Here is a 19,218-nt window from a genome sequence, read left to right as displayed (position 1 = left end):
GTAGGCATGAATGCTTTCTTGAAATTCTTTATCAAGAAGGGTGAGGAAGGAGTTTTTAAAAACAAAGGGTTGTATCCAATGTTAGTCCTACTTAGAGTAGACCACAAAATGAATGGGACTTAAGTTAGACTAACATTGAATACAACCCACAGCCTACAGGAAGTGAAATAAAACTATTTGTCTGGAACCTAGAAAGCACCATGTATTTAAGATGATGAGAAAATGTCTGGTCTTAAACCATTTCAGTTGAAAGGTTTACACCGTTATCCCAACAATAAGAGGCAACCCCCACCCCCAATGATCTGATAAGAGGCCAAAAAACAAACAAAAAAAAAAACACCTTAAAGGAACTGGTACATAATCAACTTCAAATGTAGATTTATTCCAGATGTGATTGATATTTGGAGCAGTAAATGCCTGCACTGATAACTTACCTAACAAGCATTCCGTTTCCTAGCCTCTCCACCCATGCTTCAGACCCAGATGGGGTGGAGGGTAGAACCTCCTGGCATATGCAATCATATTAATATACCTTGCGCTTTTGAGCTTAATGGCAAAACATAGGATAAACAGCAAAAAACTAAATTGCCTAGATTAAGCTCTAGCAGTCAACATGGCTCTGCTAATTGCTACTACAAGAAATTGTTACCCTGGTGGTCACTGGGAAAGTTTCCCTGGTGGTCACTGGGAAAGTTTAGGTCTTCGAGTCCTCCTGATGCAAACTGACATCTTGACTTTAGTCTCATCAAGGAATAGGGCAAGATTAATGAACCTACTTAGCTTCTGAGCCTATTAAATGCTTCCAACTATTGGATACTTGGACCAAGAGAATTTACCACTAGATTTCATGGGAAACATTTCCCTACATCCATCCCATTTTAAATATTTTGCTTCAAAACTGAAATAAAGAACAGTTAAGAAAATGTGTCATGGATTGCTGTCTTATTTCTTTTCATATATACTAAGGTATTTCTGATCTTCCAAACTGAGTTTGTAACTTATTATGGGGAGAAGGGCTACGAAGAAGAGCCTTGCAATTCAGTCCGTGTAACATTTACTTTCTCAAGGGCTTCTTTTTCTCCCCCCACCCCCTTAACATCACTCATGCTATAACTGCTGTATTGTAGTAACAGATATCAAACCAATTAGAAATTTCTCTAACATTTAAAAAATTAGAGCACAGGATGGGAACACAGCACAACTACAGGGAAAGTCAAATATTTTTATATTTGTCTGGGTATATTGTTTAAGATTAAGGATATTTTCCTTCTGCTGGATACATTGAAGTATTCCCTGCCTTTAAGCAGAAAGCCTTTCAGGTACACAGATTAACTGAAGCTTTCGCTGTCCAAATCTTGTATTGAAAAATATGAAGTTGCTGTTAAATAAGGCACTTAAGTTTCTTCATCATTCTCCTCAGGCCAAAACCTTTTATATAGCTATCCAATCAATGTCATCACTCCTGTAATACAGTCTGCTCCTAAGTCCACTGCAAAGTTATAAACAGGGCAACAGGGGTTTATAATCAGGGCCTTGCTTCCTTGCTCTTAAGAACCCAAGCCATTTTAATTTATTCTCTCAGATCAGCCATCCTTTAATACAATAATCAGGCATGAGATCTTGATGTGCTTGGAAGTGGCTTATATTGTCACATTCTAGAATCTGCCCAGGTAAGGGTTTTGCAGGTACTTTTAAATTGCTCCTTTTTTCTGAAGTCAAAGCCATGAGTATAACAAAGGGAGTATTTGGCAACAGTAAAGACACAACAGAGGCTTAGCCTAGATGTGACACAGTTGCAAGCATCTATCCCAACCCTTTATTTTTAATCAAGAGCAACATTGGGAAGCTGTGAATTTCAACAGAGGAAAGGCAGTGAGGGAATGTTGAAACCTACGTCCTCCAGCTGATTTTTTATCCAGGGGAAGACAGAAGGTCCCCATAATTCTCCCTCAGAGGGAGAAAAGCAGTGAGAAGGAGCAATGTTGAACAGAAAAACCAGACAGAGAGGAAAGGGTTAAGCACCCGCTCTCCCCAGCTTAAAGCATGAAGGCTGCACGCTGAGAAGGGGTTCTTTTAATTCCCATGAGGGTTAAAGGGATGCACTCAGATTCCATGGCTGACCTCTGCACTAAATGTTTGCAAATTCTAGCACTAGAGCCTTTAGCATGAGTAGAGCAGCAAGCTCAGAGAGAGAGAGAGAGAGAGAGAGAAAGAGAACGAACACGTGTGTATCTAAGAAAGAATGTTGGGGGACTGTTGTTTTTTTTAAGAACCATTTGTGTCCAGTTAAAGTGCCTAGACATCCAAAATTGATCTTTAAATAAAAACAACAAGAACAACAGCTTGGGCCTTCCCAGGAATTCTTGGCCACATGAATTAGAAAATAATTTTCAGAAGTCCAATTAAATCCAAAAATGTTGGGTCCATTCCAAATATGAGGGTTTTTTTCCCTATAACTATCTAGAAAACAAGGATCTCACAGCAGGAAAAGAAGCGGCGTTTGGCAAGTAGAGCAAGGGATGATCCCTTAATTATTTACATGGCTGCTGTAAAGCATCCCAGACTATGCTGCTCTTTGTTCTTCAGTGTATGCTGAACAAGCCTCACCTTTTATTTGAACTTACTTGGAGCCTTCCTGCCAGGCTCATCCTGGTGGAAACAACAGCTAAAATTATGCTAATGAAACTATGTTCTTCCTCACATCAATGGTGTTTAAGCTATAGGTCTATACTTAGGACTTCACAAAGAACCTGGACACAGTTGACCAAGAGGGACTATGTTGTTACTACATCTCCAAATGGACTTCCGCCCTTTGTTAGGGAAGGAACTTGCCCAACTCCAACTGTGGCTCTGGATACACTGATATTAAAAACAAGGGAGCACAGGTAGCTTCTGCTTCTAGTTCCTTAACATCTCCCCCACCTAAGATATATGCAAACTCCCACTAAAGGGATAGTTTGGGAACTTCCAAGGCAGGTGGGTGGTACGCAATAGTTATTTCAGACATGCCAATATGGATGGCAGGAGGAGGAGAGAGAAAGAGAGATACAAGAAATATAATACATTCAGTTTACTGTCCCCCAGCAGCCCAACGTTCATTCATTCATCCATCCATCCATCCATCCATCCATCATATTTTTAAGCCACCCAATAACAGACTTTCTCTGGGTGTATTGGCCCCAGGCCTGTAACCAAGTCACCTGTAGTTCTAGAGGGGCCTAGAGATCCATAATGCTTTGCTTAAGTTCATTATTGGTGCAATTCCCTTGCCAGTGGGCCTCTGAGCATGTGAGATGAGTCAAAGGTAGATAGTAGCAGCCACAGCACATTCCATGCTAACGAAGGCTAGTATCTTATCAGGGCCTAGTATGTGCCTGGGAATTGAGGCTATGTTTATGCCAAGCTGCAGGTGTCTGTGCTGAGAAAGCTCTGATTGTTTTCCTTCTGAACAAGCACTGTTAGTCTGTGCTAGGAATGAATGCCAATTAACACTTTGTGTTGTCATGCTGCCTCATTGCTGACATGTATAGTATAAAACCCATTTTACCCCATGGCTCTGGGTTCAGAGAAGCTGTCTGATCCAACCACTGGGTACGCCTGTGTGCTGATGGTACTCAATAAAGTATCTCCTTGTAAGTAAACCTGTATCTGATTTATCACTATCTTGGCACCTCTAAATTAAGAGTTCGAAGCCTACTGCAGGGGCAATACACTGGGCAAATTACACACACACATGCACGCACGCACGCACACACTGCTGGTAGTCTTGCCAAGCCAAGATTTAGGCTTTCTTAAAAATGATCCAGATAACTTATTAAGAGAAACCCATCCAGGGGGTGAAGCTCACTGAACTTTGGTCAGCTTGGCCCCATGGACTTAGGCTCGCTTTCCTGTGAGCTGGCCCAATTCGATCTGCATTGAGTTGGGCCAGGTCATGGATTTCCAGGTGTTTTTTTAAATTTGTGTAAAGCAATTTGCACAAGTTACAACTGTAAATTGCACACATTATGTACACGTTGGCCATAATTTGCTCAAATTACGCAATTTGTGGCTGTAATTTGCGTGATTTGTACAAATTACTTTTTATGTAAAAAACGAACTCAAAAAAGTTCCCAGATTTTGGGAACAAACACCCAGCTTGGCTTGCAAATTCAAGCTGTATCGGGGGTGCCACAAGAAACTGCTGTACCCAAAAAGGGCTGGATTTCTCAGTGACGGACATCTGTATAACTGATAGATGCTTCATAACGAAGTATACTGTCCTGACCTATGGCACGTATGCCCTCACCTATGGCACACCCAATGACATCTTCACATCACCCATTTTGCCTTCCTTTGGGCTGATAGAGGCATGGAGCTCCGTGCTCCTCAACATAGAGAAAGGTGCTCAGCCAGCACTGGAAGGGGGCAGAATCTAAGGAGGCTCCATGGACCACATTAGGCCCATGGGTTGAGGTTCCCCATCTCAGCACTAAGCCTTGTTAATGTGCTTCGAAGAATACTCTCTTGAGATAAGAGAGAGAAGAATAAGCCATGGCTTACGGCACCACCTATAGTACATAAGAAAGTACCTATGACTATTTGAGCTAGCTCTGAAATTGAAAATATTAACTTGAACTCACCCATCCTTATCTGTAGCCATCTGATGAATGTTCAGATTAAAAAAAAAGGTATTTAAGAGCAGAGCTTTAGGAAGGCTCCAGACAGGGCATTTCCCAAAGCTGTAGAGCTGTCACTGAGAATGCCCAACACTCCATCCATACTTGATTAATGGATGGCGTGTTTAAGAGGCTGTGCCTGTCTGACCACTGACACCACATCAGTTTGTCCAAAGACTCTGCAATTTTCTAAGGGGTGCAGGGCCAAAGCCCTCTCATGTCCATTACTACAGAGGAAATCGACAGCAGCACAAAATCGGGCCAGTGATACTAAGGGCTACAATGTAGCAAAATCTAACTACAAAGACAGATGAGAGGTTTTCTGTGACAAGCTCCACTTTCCCATCTGCCTCCTTTCTAGAAATCTGTCAGAACAAAAAACATGCCCAGACATGGCCAGGCTGCCATAGGCACAACATCTGCATTGCTACACATTCAAGGCTGGTTCTCCCACTCTCCCTCGATTCAGCCTTATGTTAAATAGGTACATGCAGAAATCACCTGGAGAATGCATGACCAGGTCCTCCCAGGTTATTGGCTGTTCATTTTAAATTTCCCTCTTTGCAAGCTGCCCAGACCCCACTGAAATACATTTGTTCTTTGAGATCTTCCTTTGACTGGGTTTGCTTGGTCACTGCTGTGCTTGTCGTTTCTGCTTTCAATTGACATCCCAGGAATGCCCCTACCTGGGTTATCATGATGTGTGAACCCGGCACTCTGGGTTGTTTAGGGTTAAGAGGCATTATTAATTACACATGAGTGGTGGTGATGCTACCTCTGGAATACAGGGTGCCGTGTAGCCTGTCCTACTCTGCAGGGTTGGAGGTGCAGAAATACCAGTTTTATACGATCAGCTATGATCAGTTTGGACTTCCATAGCCAGGGGTGGCACATCTCAGTAAGGGCCAAAGGCTACAGGTTCAAACCAGCTCCAGCGTCCAAGAATATCAATACAAGGGCCATAGATGTGAGACAACAACTGTTCTAACCATAATGTTCAGGGCCAATATCCTTCCCCTCTCCTCACAATGCAAAGGAGAGCTATCTGGAAACCAGTTTAAATACATCAGTGTTTATTAGCAACCCAAGCTTGATGGTTCCTGCCATAGAAGCCTAGAGAATGTCCCTAAGGTATACAAAAGACATGCATGTTACTTTGGGTTGGTTGTTGTCTTTAAGAGGTGGGAAAGCCAGTCTAATTAAAACAGTTTTTTTCGGGATAACAAGTCATTACCATGCTTTTTAAAATGATGGCATGTATTCAAAGTTAGCTTTTCATGTCCAGACCAACTTTATAGTTAACAATGCTTAGAAGACTGGGGGAAAGTAAAGCCAGCATTTATTTTGAACCTATGTAGAAGCTTTCTGGCCATATATCCAGATTTTTTCGAACTGTGATGCTGGAGAAGACTCTTACGAGTGCCCTGGACTGCAAGGAGGTCAAATCAGTCAATCCTAAAGGAAATCAACCCTGACTGCTCATTGGAAGGACAGATACTGAAGCTCAAATATTTTGGCCACCTAATGCGAAGAGAAAAGTCACTGGAAAATTCACTGATGCTGGGAAAGATTAAAGACAAAAGGAGAAGGGGACGGTAGAGGATGAGATGGCTAGATAGCATCACCGATGCAATGAATATGGACTTGAGCACACTCTGGGAGAGAGTGGAGGACAGGAAGGCCTGGCATGCTATGGTCCATGGGGTCACGAAGAGTCAGACACAACTTAATGACTGAACAACAATCCAGATTTTTAACTCTAGTATGGAAAATGCCAAGGACCGCTAGATAGCTAACGACAGTGTCCATTTAAGCCAAAAAAACAGAGGCAGCAATAATCCACATCACTGAAGGATATGAGTGCCTCCAAACTGAGACCCAAATTTTAGATGCTAACCTTCTTCCCCCTAGTTGCCCCTAGTTCTAGCAGTAGCACACCCTCCTATCAATGCAGGAGACTGAAAGGCAGCCATCATGATGTGCTAGCTAGAAAGTTGCTCATGGATGTGGGAAAGCCAGGTTCAAATCCCCTCTAATCTCATTGCATGGCCTTGAGCAAGTCACTATTTCTTTGGTTAACTGATCTCACAGGTTGCTGAACCATAGCTACCAACCAGAAACAGTCATAGTACAGTTAGAGAAATAGGATTTCAGGATAGTTTATGGAAGTAGAAGAGATCCGAGATAAACCAAGATGCATGTAAATTTTGGTGGAGTTTAAAAGAATAACAATGAGTTATTAGCATGGGCAATACCAGACGAAGCACTTTACAACATAAAGCAACACCAGGTTGGATGCACGTTCATGTCTTGGAGTCAACACTAACCTGCAGTAAACATTTTAACAGATTCAAATCACGTTATTTGCAATGCCCTCTCATAGGAGATTCCACACAAAGAAGCCAATTAATAGAAGTGTTTCTCACCAGAATTTGATGACAGAAGTGCTCTTTGAGGAGAAGCAGCTTTGGCTGTGAGAACATTTTTACTCTCACTTCCTCTCCTGGAACGGAATACCATCTTGGATGCTGGTATAGTCCTTAGAGCTATGGGGCTGTCCTTAGGAAAACTTTGCCCTTGTGCTGTTTCTGCTTTAGGCAAAGAAACCTGCATTGTTCAACACCATGTAGAAAAACAAAAACAGAAGATAAGGATCAAGCTCCAGGATAAGTCTATAAGCTATATGAACTTAGCTTTATGATAATACAGAGCACTAAGACAACATTGGACAGAGGCTGATGAACAACCATTTGATCACATATAAGCTGAAGGTTTGTCCCAAATGAGGGATATCTGAACTGCATCATTAAACAAACATTTGTTTTCATGAAAGCCTTCTACATGCTCTTATTTAAGAAGGCAGAGCAGCTGTGGTCATTAGATAATGGATAACACATTACTTTTGGTATTTAATTTTGATATGGAGTAAATGAAAGTCTGATCTAGGCAGGAATCTATAAGCTTCCCTCCCACTATGATCACACATGCAGGAAATGTTACACTGAAAAGTTCAGGGAAATGTTAAAAGGAAAAGAGTAGGATGTCACTGAATAAATCAATAAGGGCTGAGATAAATAGGTTTCACAGTGTCTTTCGTCAATATGAACCCTTAATATAGAGGTTCACAGGATTGGGGTGTGTGTGTGTGTGTGTGATAATATGTAGAATCTCCACATGGTACTGGGTCACCTAGAGTAGAGATGGCTAACAGTCCAGTGGTAGAATGCATGTGTTCTACACATAACTTATCAGTTCAACCCCATGCCAGCTGAAACATTTTAGGTAGTAGGGCTTGTAAAAACCTTTGCCTGAGATCCTAGAGAGCCACCACCATTAGGTAATACTGTACTAGATTGACCAGCAGTTTAACTTAGTATAAAGCAATGTATCTGTTCATGATAGCCCTGTGCTGGCAGTTTGAATCAGTATCTTCTATAGTATAGAAGAATCATTTTCCTCCACCCAACTTTCAAAGCACTGAAGCAAGATCAAATATCCAAATCAGATGTAAGAATAAGGCATGCAACAAGCAGTACTTATTGAAGTCAAGACAGACTTCCCATACTAGTAATCCAACATACCTCTCACTCAAGTATTTTATTTTCATTTATTATTTATTTATGCAAAATTAATTTTAGGCCATCTTTAAGGGTGGAACTATCAAGTATTATTTCTGTTTTATACTCTTATTTTAAAAAAATATGTATTATATCACATATTATTTGTTGTTCAGTCGTTCAGTCGTGTCCGACTCTTCGTGACCCCATGGACCATAGCACGCCATGCCTTCCTTTCTTTCGCTCTCTCCCGGAGCGTGCTCAAGTTCATATTCATATCACATATTATAGCTTTATGCAAACCTAGAAGTAGAATTACTCAAGACATCCACATTTGTTTCTATACAAAACCCAAGGATTTTGTATAGAAGCAGGGATCCAAAAGTTTTCACTTGCCTTTGTAGGCAGTCATTATTTGTGATCACCACCAACCCTTCCCCACCCCAAATCCTCTGGTGATGTACAGGGGAGGGCCCAGTTTTTGTGCTTAGCTTTGGAAAAGTGCAAGAGGGACTCACCTTCTCCAGCCTTGTCCAAGGCCCAGCCCAAAGAGGCAGAAGTCCTCTGCAAAGGACATGTACAAGGGGCAAATTCTCATCTCATTTTGCACTGGGCTTCCAAGGAGGAAAAAAGCAGTAGGTCACTCTCACAGCTTCTCTAACACATCATGAGGTGAAAGTCCGGCCCCTTCCCTCCCATGAGTTTTCTGCAATTCATGGAGAACTCCAGGGCAAAAGCTGTCACTCAAGGGGAAGGAGCAATCACTGCTGGCATCCAAATTTGTGAACAATTGTATGCAAGCCTTAATTTTTATCCAATACCAGTGCTAAAACTAAAACCCATGTTCTCAAGTCTAGGTAATGTATACCAAGGAATATGCCCACAAACCGTTAAAGCAATAAAAGCATCCATATGCTTACAACTGACATCAGAAATTTGCTGTAGGCTTGTTAAGCATTCTCACCGAAGTCAGCTCTTGTTTAATACTTTAATTACCACGCTGGAAGAAGAGGGTTGTTGTTGTTGTTGTTGTTGTACAAACAACATGGCTAGTAGCTGTCATCTTGGTAATTTAATAAAGCAACATAATTTACACACACCATTTCCTCTTGTAGTGCAACAAGATTTCCAGCTCTAGACTGTCAAGGTATTTGATCATTTTAGTCTAAACGAATGTTGAACTGAAAGCTGGGGTTGCATTTTGCTGCACTATGGTCACATATTCGGGTTTTGCTAGTTGCAGTCTTCAAAAAGACCACATCTTGCTATGCACACAAGATTACATGCAAGATTATGGTATTAGATAAAAGCTATAAACAAGCTTTCTTGTATTAGGTCTTTAGTGAACAGGTGTATTCAGATCTTATCTTCAATAGGCTGCATCCAGGCTGTCCTTCAGGCAGTTCCTCACTGCAAGGATGAATAAGAAAATCAGGAGAGGAAAAAGGAGCTGCCTGAAGGAAGAGGCACAAAGTCACATGAGGGCTTTGTGCTACACTGCCTGTTTAGGACTGTGCCACTCATAATGCTGATCTTACTAGTTTGATGTTTGGAGAAGAAGCAACTAGCACATAACCACATGCAGTTTGTAGGTGTTAAGTTAGAAACCAGCATTCCCAAAATTTGTAATAAATCCTCTATCTGGAAACAAACCTGGTTTCCCCCTTCTCTGTGCAAAGTCAAGGAATAAACCATCATGGTGTGTTGTGCTGAAATAGCTAAAGGTTTTAGCTCAATAACATGCAATCAGTGCTCTGAAAACATAGCCTGAAGGTGGATTTAAAAAGTGTTTTTTAAAAATAAAAACTTACCAAAGGAAGATGTGCAAGTCCAGAAGCCTCATTTGCAGCACTTTGGGCAGACCTTCCTCCTGTGATTCCCAGAACGTCATTCTGCTCCTCCTCTTCCTGAGGTATCTGAGAGCTACTTAAAGTACAAGGCTGTACCCAGGATGCTGCACTTTCCATGTTGTCACTCAGTGTCCCACCTGAATTTAGGGAGCACATTACAGCCACAGGGGAGCATGTTGAACTAGGATACCTAGCTTTGCCAACCTGTTCCACATTCTGCTTTGATGCTGTTGTTTTTGGAACCTTGTGGGAAGTGTTTTCAGAATGAGTTGCAGCATGCACAGCTTGGCTAGGAAGGTGTTTATTAAAATGCTGCTTATAGGTCTTATTCATTGGTATTTCTGCTTTTGTACCTTTATCCAAGTCAGTTTTTTTCCTCAATGCTGCTATCGAAGATGGTTGCCTTGGGGAGGAAGATGGGGAGGATGAGGAAGCAGTAGATAGCTGAGGAGATCTTTGAGCTGCTTTTAAGGCAGCACTCTCCTTTGACTGTGATGCCGGCCTGGACATAACTTTTGGTTTGATGTTTTTAAAGTTTGGTTTTGGAAAGCTCACTATCTCTGCTTTCCTAGCTTTGGTAATGGTTGCTGCAAAAGGAGATCTGTTTGTGGATTTAATTACAATTCGTTCAGAATTACTTTTGAGTGAAGTCCCCCTGGGCTGCTCTTTTATGAAAGGGACATTCTTCCCAAGTTTAGAAATTCCATCACCTACTTCTTCTGGCATGGTGAACACAGCAAAGGTTGCATTTTTTGACCCTGCTGTAGGAGGAGACATCAAGTTGTGCTCATCAGCTGTGGAACTAAAAACCACAAAAGTTGCCTGGCAATTAGGCTCAGGCACAGCAGCCCTTTCTAGCTTTGGCATATCATTTTGCATCATCTCAGATGCTTTCTCATGTTCATCTAGCAAAGCCTGGTCTCCTCTAGAGATACTTTGTACATTGGTCAAGTTCTCCTCATCTTTGTGAAACTCCTGTTCCGAATGCTCATTGAAACTCTGAATTGCTAGAGGGCCTAAGCCACTGACAGCATCATCTATTCCAGGTTCGTTGGGCCATTTATTGTCATGTTCAGGTGTGCTATGCATATATTTCTTATTCTCATCTTTGTAAGAATTAAACGGTTCCAGTTCTGGTGAGCCCCTACAGTGAAGATCACCCCATTCATCACCTTGCTTTCCTCGCTTTTCATGCTGTTCACTATTCTGCGATACTAAGTCAATATAATTGGTGACAGCATCTCCTGCCAGTGAAAGAGGAATAGGTAGCACTCCCCTATCTAGGTTTATGACACCGGTCACAGTTGAGCTGCTGAAAGCATCTAGCTTAGGAGAAGCAGCATGGTGTGCACAAGGAATAGTTTTGCAAGTTTCCCTAGAAGAAACAGGGACACACCCCACCTCATAACACTTACTTCCCACAGTATCCCCCAGGTTGATAATTGTAATGAAAGATTCACTTGAGCTAGCACCTTCCTGTTCCATTTGAGCACAACCTGACTCATAGTGAATTTCAGTATTTGTGTTCAGTTCCACAGCAGCAAGAGGCACTGAATACACGTCTGCCTGGCAGTAAGGCACAGATTCCTTAGTACTGCAATTCCGATTTCTCTTTATTGCAAGACTCTCTTTGAGAAGGCCCTGTGGTTCCGGAAGACTCTGATTCAAGGCATACATGTAGAACTGTTCCTTGAAAGATGGGGCATGTATGGCTTCCACTTCTGAAGTTCCCATGCAGATATAGTCACTGGCAGCCTTCTGCAGGTTTCGTGCTTCAGTGTACTGAGTATTTGAAGAAGTGTCTTTTACCTCACTTGTAGCCTTAAGTTTTATATAGTCTTCCTGTTCCACCTTGTGGTGGTTGTGGTTGACAGTGCTTCCATTCAGAGAAGCTGATGCAGCAGCGTTGCATACACATTTATTGCCATTTTCATCCCTGATCATTAAAGGAGGCTGCAAATCCTTTTCCTCAAAATTTTCAACATTCATTTTAGATTGTATTTCTAGCTTGTCATTGTCTTATCTGTAGAAATTCTCAGGATTTCAGGAATTCTCCATTTGTGTTTGTTTCTCTTCAGTTTTAATTCATTTTTGTTGACTGTAGGGTTTTCAAGTATATTCACAACTCTGATCTAGAATTGGACACATTGAAAAATTAGGCATATGAGAAGTCAACCCTTTATTCCCTGAACTGTTATCAAAAAACTTGATAATCTAATGGTGAATTAAGCACCTTTGCCTAATTTCTGTTGCTTTCTATTTGTATAACCCCAAATAATCAAAGCTTTAGGAACCAAGAAAAAGATCAGAGCTAATTCGCAACACAAAGCAGTTAGCGCTGAGTGTGTGAATATTACGTAGTCCCTTTTGCTCCATTCTACAAGCAAGCTAAACCGTTGCCCCTAAATCTTCACCTTGACTTCTCATTGGACTTTTCCATGCACGTAACATAGTGTGGATACAACTCAGTGATATTCACTTTTGCTTCTAACGTAGAGCTATATATCTGTACATTTGTACACATATGTGTGAATCCACTCTCAGATTGATATACAACTTTTACACATACAGATTTCATGTGACAGTTAGGTGATTCCCATCAGTACTCATGTTACCCCTGCACTCCTGGTTTCAATTGGTTCCAATAGTTTGCCAGTTTTAACCATACCTACTCCACATATAGGATACCCTCAGAAACCCACTGCCCAGCCATCTAGAAGACAATACTACATTAATAGAACACCAGGTGAATTGTTTTTGTTAACTTTTAATAGCTATTTTATTGTAAGCTCCTTTAATGACTTTTTTGAGAAGAAATGTAGCCAATAAATTTAATACACAGACTAAATATAAAAATAGTTTATTTTGATGAATAATATCCAGTTGGAATTAAAACAGTTTGACCCTTGGAATTCAGTATCATATTCTTGCACTTAATTTGACAGCACATCCGTGCTTAATAGGCAATAACAGATTTGAGATCTTCATAATGAGATATATGCAATCTTATTTGCTTTTTGTCATATTTGCCTTAAGAAAATTGCATTTTTGTAACTCTTACAATATTACACAGCCACTTCTAAATCACATCAAGCTTGCTCATCAGTCCCTTCCACTCCTTTCTTCATAACAGTGGCCTGTCCTCACAGGGGATTTGTTGTGAACTTTGTGCATTTCAAGGTCGCTGGTGGCAGATGACATTGTGGCCAATCTGCAGCCACCCTGGAGGTTTCCAGTGGAAAAGCCAGATTTTCTGAGACTATTTTTACTCCGTTTTATTTCTTTAATTCAGTTTCTCCATGCTTCTGGTACTATGCGCCCCTATCCTCTGCATTTACTTCAGCATGATAGCCCTGCCCAGGGGTATGACTTTCACCTGGCCATGACCTCACTAAGCCTTTCCAACCTACAGAATCTCCCTGCATTCCCATTTTGCCAGTAATTAGCCTCCATGATGATGCACTTCTCTGATGTTTGCATTACTTTGGTTCTCCTCTGTTGTGTTTAACTGCATGGCTGATATTGTGTGAAGTTACTTCTTTTATGTTATGTAAAGTTGCTTCTCTGATCTGGTGAGGTCTCAGGAGCCTGTCATTACTAGCAGGGAGAAAGTGCCCAGAGAAGGAAAAAAGTGTGTGTGTGTGTTTGTGTGTAAGCAATAACTCTGTGACAGTTTGCTGGAATAGAGCAAAAGCGGGGGGGGGGGGGCTCTCAGGGAAAGCCTTCAAATGCTGCACAATCAGGGATTTGGGCTTCTCAAGGTAAATATGCACACATTGGGGAACAGGGAAGAGAGGAATAACTCCACGACTGTTTGCTGGACTGGAGCAAAATGAGGGGGCTGCTCTCAGGGGGAGCCTTCAGATGCTGCACTCAAGAATCGGGGATTTTGACTCAAGTCAAAGTGCACACATGGGGAAAAATGGGGTGGGACCAATAACTCCGTGGCAGATTGCTGGAATGTGGCAAAATTGGAGGGAGATGCTCTCATAGCAAGCCTTCAGATGCTGCACTGGAGAATCAGGGATTTGGGCTTCTTCAGGGAAATCTGCACACATGGGGAAAAATTGGAACCAATTACCTAGGGAGGTGGTGGGCTCTCCCACACTGGAGGCATTCAAGATGAGGCTGGACAGCCATCTGTCAGGGGTGCTCTGACTTAGATTCCTGCATTGATCAGGGGGTTGGACTCGATGGCCTTGAAGGCCCCTTCTAACCCTACTATTCTATGATTCTATGATAATTAGTTGCTCTCCATTAATAATAATGTAGTAGCAGGGAAGAGCCTGGACATGGGCTAGGAAACAAGCCTCTCTCATTGGTTGAGTAGCCCCTGCCAGTTTGATGATGTTCAGTTCTACTCCCCCCAACCCACCCGGAAGTATGTTCCTTTCAAGCTCTGTGTGACCCCCTGAAAACCAGATTTTAAAGGTGCGCTACACTCAGGTTATCTTGCTTCATGTGTTCCAGATGGACCAAAGCCGATTCCATGAAAATCTGAATAGTCCAACACGCTTCTCATTTCGTTGTCATGAAGACTCCTCCCCCCGCCTCCAGTTGTTGGGGAATGTTGGCAGAATGTTTTATACTGTCCTGGGCTTCTTTTTCTCTGAAGCTTCATAGGGAAGGATGGATTTAAACTGGGGCTGGCAACCTTGCAACCCTCCAGATGTTGTTGGACTCCAACTGCCATTTGCCTCAGCCAGGATGACTAATTGTCAGGGATGACTGGAGTCCAGCAACACCTGGAGAACTGAAGGCTGCCCAACCCTGGTCTTAAGCCCCCTTAAGGCACCAGGCCTACAAATTTCTCATCTGTATTGTCTCTTGTACACCTGATGGCACATGGTGGTGAAATATTGATGGCTGTATATAGTTTTTGAATGACTCTTCTGCAATTTAATAGAAGCTGTGTTGCCTGTTTCTTGATTTTACCCTTGATTTTCTCTGCGAATTAAGCAACCTTCCACAGTACCTCATGAACAATGTACTTACGTTTCTTAAACACAAGAACTAAATACTCCAAAGGTGGCTTCTCTTCCCAACTCTAACCAGGACACTGGGCCACCATCCCTTTCCTCAGAGCTGAGGTACAGAGTCCAGTGCATTTCATCAGTGGGACTATTAACTACTAGGGCCACTTCCTCATTACCATTATAGCCTTTTCAGCTTAACAGCCCTGTTAACCATGCCAAACGTCACTGAGTGGGAGAGGGCCGCTCACGCAAAGGATAACCTTTGGGAGGGGACTATGTGCCACCACCCATGTGTTTACACTTATTATTTAAATATTTATGAAGTGTCAACCGTGTTGTACACTTTTGCCTTTAGCATCCACCAAGGTATTATCCCTGGCACCTATTGCTTGTGAGATACTCAACAGACATCTATGGCAATGGTTTCCTGAATCACTATTTGGAAATAACACCCTCATGTGGTGGCATGATCACGTGTTTACTGTGCTTATTTGAACTTCTAATCCACCTTTCCCTGAAGGCTCAAAAGCAGGAAAACACATTTAAAGATCATTATAGTTCGGCTGCTTGATGATATGTTTAGTTATCTTCAGCCATTATATACCTGCCCAAAGCCTTTCCTTTCTTCTCAGCTAGGTGCTCTGGCTCAGGATTTATGAATCCCCCGAAGAATAAATCTCATAAGCTGCGAGTACCCACCAAGAGTTTCTTTCTGTAGGCTCTCAACTGTTCGTATTTGATGCTTAGAGGGCAGCATGAATAGGTAGGGACGTACAGATTTTGTTACATCTATTCCATCTGAGTTTTGTGGATTGTCAGGCATCTTTTGTTCCGTTGTCCACTCTTTGATGGAATCAGGACTTTTAAAAACCAGAATCTTGTTGTACTTGTGCAAATGTGCATTAGTGAATGCAAATTAGCACTAATGCACATTACCTAATATGCAGTAGCACATTTGTGCAAGTACACATTGTACTAATGCACACTTGTGCCAAAGCACTAATGAGCATTAGTGCAAGTGCAAATCTGTGCAAATTCTGCCCCCAAGAGTAAAAAAGCAGTCCACAAGTCCATGGAATCCACATGGCTCAAAAAAAAAAAAAAGTCAATCTGCTGTGGAATCTGCAGATCGGATTCATACAAATCTGAACTCATTTGAATCTGTTGCAAATTTCTCCAACATTCCTATAATAAGCCACTGTCTCATGATGACAGCACGTAAGAGAGGTCAGAGACAGTCTAAACACTAACAGCACAATTCTACATGTGCCTACTCAGAATCAAGCTTATTCACAGGTAAGTAGGTATAAGGTTGCAACCTACAGTATGCTGGTCTTAATGGAAGGGCATTTAAATACTTGAATTGTATTTAAACCAGCCTTCTCCAACTTGGTGCCCGTCAGATGTTTTGGTGTTCAACTCCCACTAGCCCAAGCCAGCATAGACAACGGTCAGGAACCCTGAGAGTTGTTGTCCAAAACATCTAGAGGGTACAAGGTTGAGGAGGGCTGGCCTAAACACTTCAAATTTGATTTTACTGTGAACTTTCTATTTAGCCTACACTTGACATAGTGTTGACATCTCTACCAGACAAGACAGAAGTACCGATCATCATGTACCAAAAGGCTGAGAAGGGGTTGATAATGCTGTCCAAAGGACCCCCAGTTGGCAACCATCAACTGCATGGGTAGAAGACCCAGTATAATCCATTCTCCATCTCTCTCGAGCAGCAAGGCTCAAGGTGGCAGGGGTATTCCTGTGCTTCTGAATGGAAGCAGTTTGTTTACAGAGCACCATTTACTTTCAGGAAGCCAGTAAACACAGTATTCCTCACCCCCTTAATTTAAGGAACAAATCGCTTTAATTTTGGAGTTCTAAGTGATCAGGGTCTTGGCCAGGCATGCTGTAATCCTTGGCTGCCTGGTGCTGTACAGCTATAATCAAGCACATAGCAAAGTGCTTTCCTATTTCATTACGAGAGGTAAACAAACGTAGTCAGGCCTGTTTAGGTTTTAGACTTATGATAACTTAAAAGCCACATACTGCTCGACCTTCTAAGTTCTGACATATTGAGGTGACAATAATGGTTACTTGCCTTTTTATTGTAAGAACATTTGATATAAAACACACACATGGGATTAATCTAAATAGTTTACAGTGCCAATTTATTTATTTCTATATTGCCCAATAGCTGAAGCTCTCTGGGTGGTTCACAAAAAAACCACAGAGTACAGCATAAAACAATACAAAATATGAAAGCTTAAAACCACAATATAACAGTACAATCAGAATAAAACCTAGCAGCAATGCAGGGATTTAAAATACAGATTTAAAACACAAGAGCTAAAAGATCAGGAAGCTTAAATGCTAAAATACTGGGAGAATAAAAAGATCTTCACCTGGCACCAGAAGGAGTACAAAGTAGGTGCCATGTGAACCTCTCTAGGGAAATCATTCCACAGCCAGGATGCCACAGCAGAAAAGGCCCTCTTCCTGGTAGCTACCCACCTCACTTCCTTTGGAAAGGGCTCCTGGAGAAGACCCCCGATGATGATTTTAGGGTCCAGACAGGCACATATGGGAGGATGTGATCCTTCAGATAACCTGGCCCAAGCAGTTTAGGGCTTTGAATGTTAATATCAGCACTTTGAATTGGGTCCGGAAATGGACTGGCAACTAGTGCGGCTGGAAAAGTACTGCCATAATGTGATCTCATTGGCCAGTCCCTGTTAACAATCTTGCTGCTCTATTTTGGACTGGCTGAAGTTTCCGGACCGTTTTCAAACGTCACCCCATGTATAATGCATTGCAGTAATCCAGATGAGAGGTTATCAGAGCATGAATAACTGTAGCTAGGCTATCTCTGTCCAGATAAGGGCATAGTTGGTATACCAGCCTAAGCTGATAAAAAGTGCTCTGTGCCACTGAGTTTACCTTTGTCTCAAGTGACAGTTCTGGGCCCAAGAGCTCCCCCAAACTATGAACCTGATCCTTTAGGGTGAGTGCAACCCCCTCCAAAATATGTTCAACATCACCTAGGCAGGCAGGCAAGCCACCCACTAACAGTACTTCCATCTTGTCTGGATTGAGTCTTAGTTTATTGGCCCTCATCCAGTCCATTACCGTGCCCAGGCATTGATTCAAAGCAGCCACTGCCTCACCTGGGTTTGATGAAAAAGAGAGGTAGAGTTGGGTGTCATCCACATATTGATGGCACCTCAGCCCACACCTCCGTATAACCTCTCCCAGTGGTTTCATGTAGATGTTAAACAGCATGGGGGATAAAATAGAGCCCTGTGGAACCCCTATGGCATAGCTGCTAAGGCATAGAGCAATAATCCCCCAGCACCACCTTCTGGAAGCCATCCAAGTAGGCGCGGAACCACTGCAGTTTAGTACCTCCAACTCCCAACACAGACAGCCTGTCCAGAAGGATACCATAGTCGATGGTACTGAGAGCTGCTGTGAAGAATCAACAGGGTCACACTCCCCCTGTCCCTCTCCCGACAAAGGTCATCCCACAGGGTGACCAAGCCAGTTTCCTTTCCAAAACCAGGCCTGAAGCCCAACTGAAATGGATCTAGGTAAACCATTTCGTTCAAGAGTGCCTAGAGTTGTCCCACAACCACCCGCTCAAGTACCTTGCCCAGGAAGGGGATGTTGGCCCCAGCCTATAGTTGTTAACATCCCCTGGGTCCAGGTTAGGCTTTTTCAGGAGTGGCCTGATTACTGCCTCTTTTAAAGAGCACGGTGTCACTCCCTCTCTCAAGGAGGAATTTACCACCTCCTGGACCCAGCTGGACATCCCCTCTTTATTTGATGTGATAAGCCATGAAGGGCAAGGGTTGAGCACACAGGCGATCAACCAGACTTGGCCAAGCCCTTGTCCACATCCTTGGGCCTCAATAACTGAAACTCATCCAATAAAACTGGACCAGACAGTGCTCTGATGCCTCTACTAGTGGAATTACATTAATTGTGGCATCCAATTCATGACAAATCTGAGTGACTTTATCTTCAAAGTACCATGCAACTTGTCACAGCATGCTACTGAGGGTTCCACAGTTTCTCTCCCTGACCCAGAATGTAACAGGCCATGAACCACTTGGAAAAGCTCCGCTGGACAACACTGAGAAGATGCAATGCTGGTGGAGAATTGTCTCTTTGCCACCCTCAC

The 19,218-nt window shown here is 42.4% G+C and overlaps 1 protein-coding gene across 2 annotated transcripts in view; it reads right to left on the bottom strand.

Moving 5' to 3' along the window:
* MTUS1 (microtubule associated scaffold protein 1) overlaps nucleotides 1–19,218 on the bottom strand; it is a 140,814-nt gene that overhangs the window by 97,273 nt on the left and 24,323 nt on the right. For both annotated transcript variants that reach the window (XM_084856662.1, XM_084856663.1), the window contains exons 2-3: nucleotides 10,027–12,197; nucleotides 7,085–7,265 (exon numbers count right to left, since the gene is read on the bottom strand). In XM_084856662.1, coding sequence (XP_084712788.1) covers nucleotides 7,085–7,265; nucleotides 10,027–12,054 — 2,209 coding nt within the window. In that variant the 5' untranslated portion in view covers nucleotides 12,055–12,197. The remainder of the gene's footprint in view (nucleotides 1–7,084; nucleotides 7,266–10,026; nucleotides 12,198–19,218) is intronic.

Source organism: Heloderma suspectum, chromosome 5, assembly GCF_057233095.1.
Source record: "Heloderma suspectum isolate Gila_16-S chromosome 5, 16-S_ref, whole genome shotgun sequence".
Lineage (NCBI taxonomy): Eukaryota > Metazoa > Chordata > Lepidosauria > Squamata > Helodermatidae > Heloderma > Heloderma suspectum.
The sequence above is the reverse complement of the archived record's forward strand: the minus strand, read 5'-3'. Positions and strand labels throughout refer to the sequence as shown.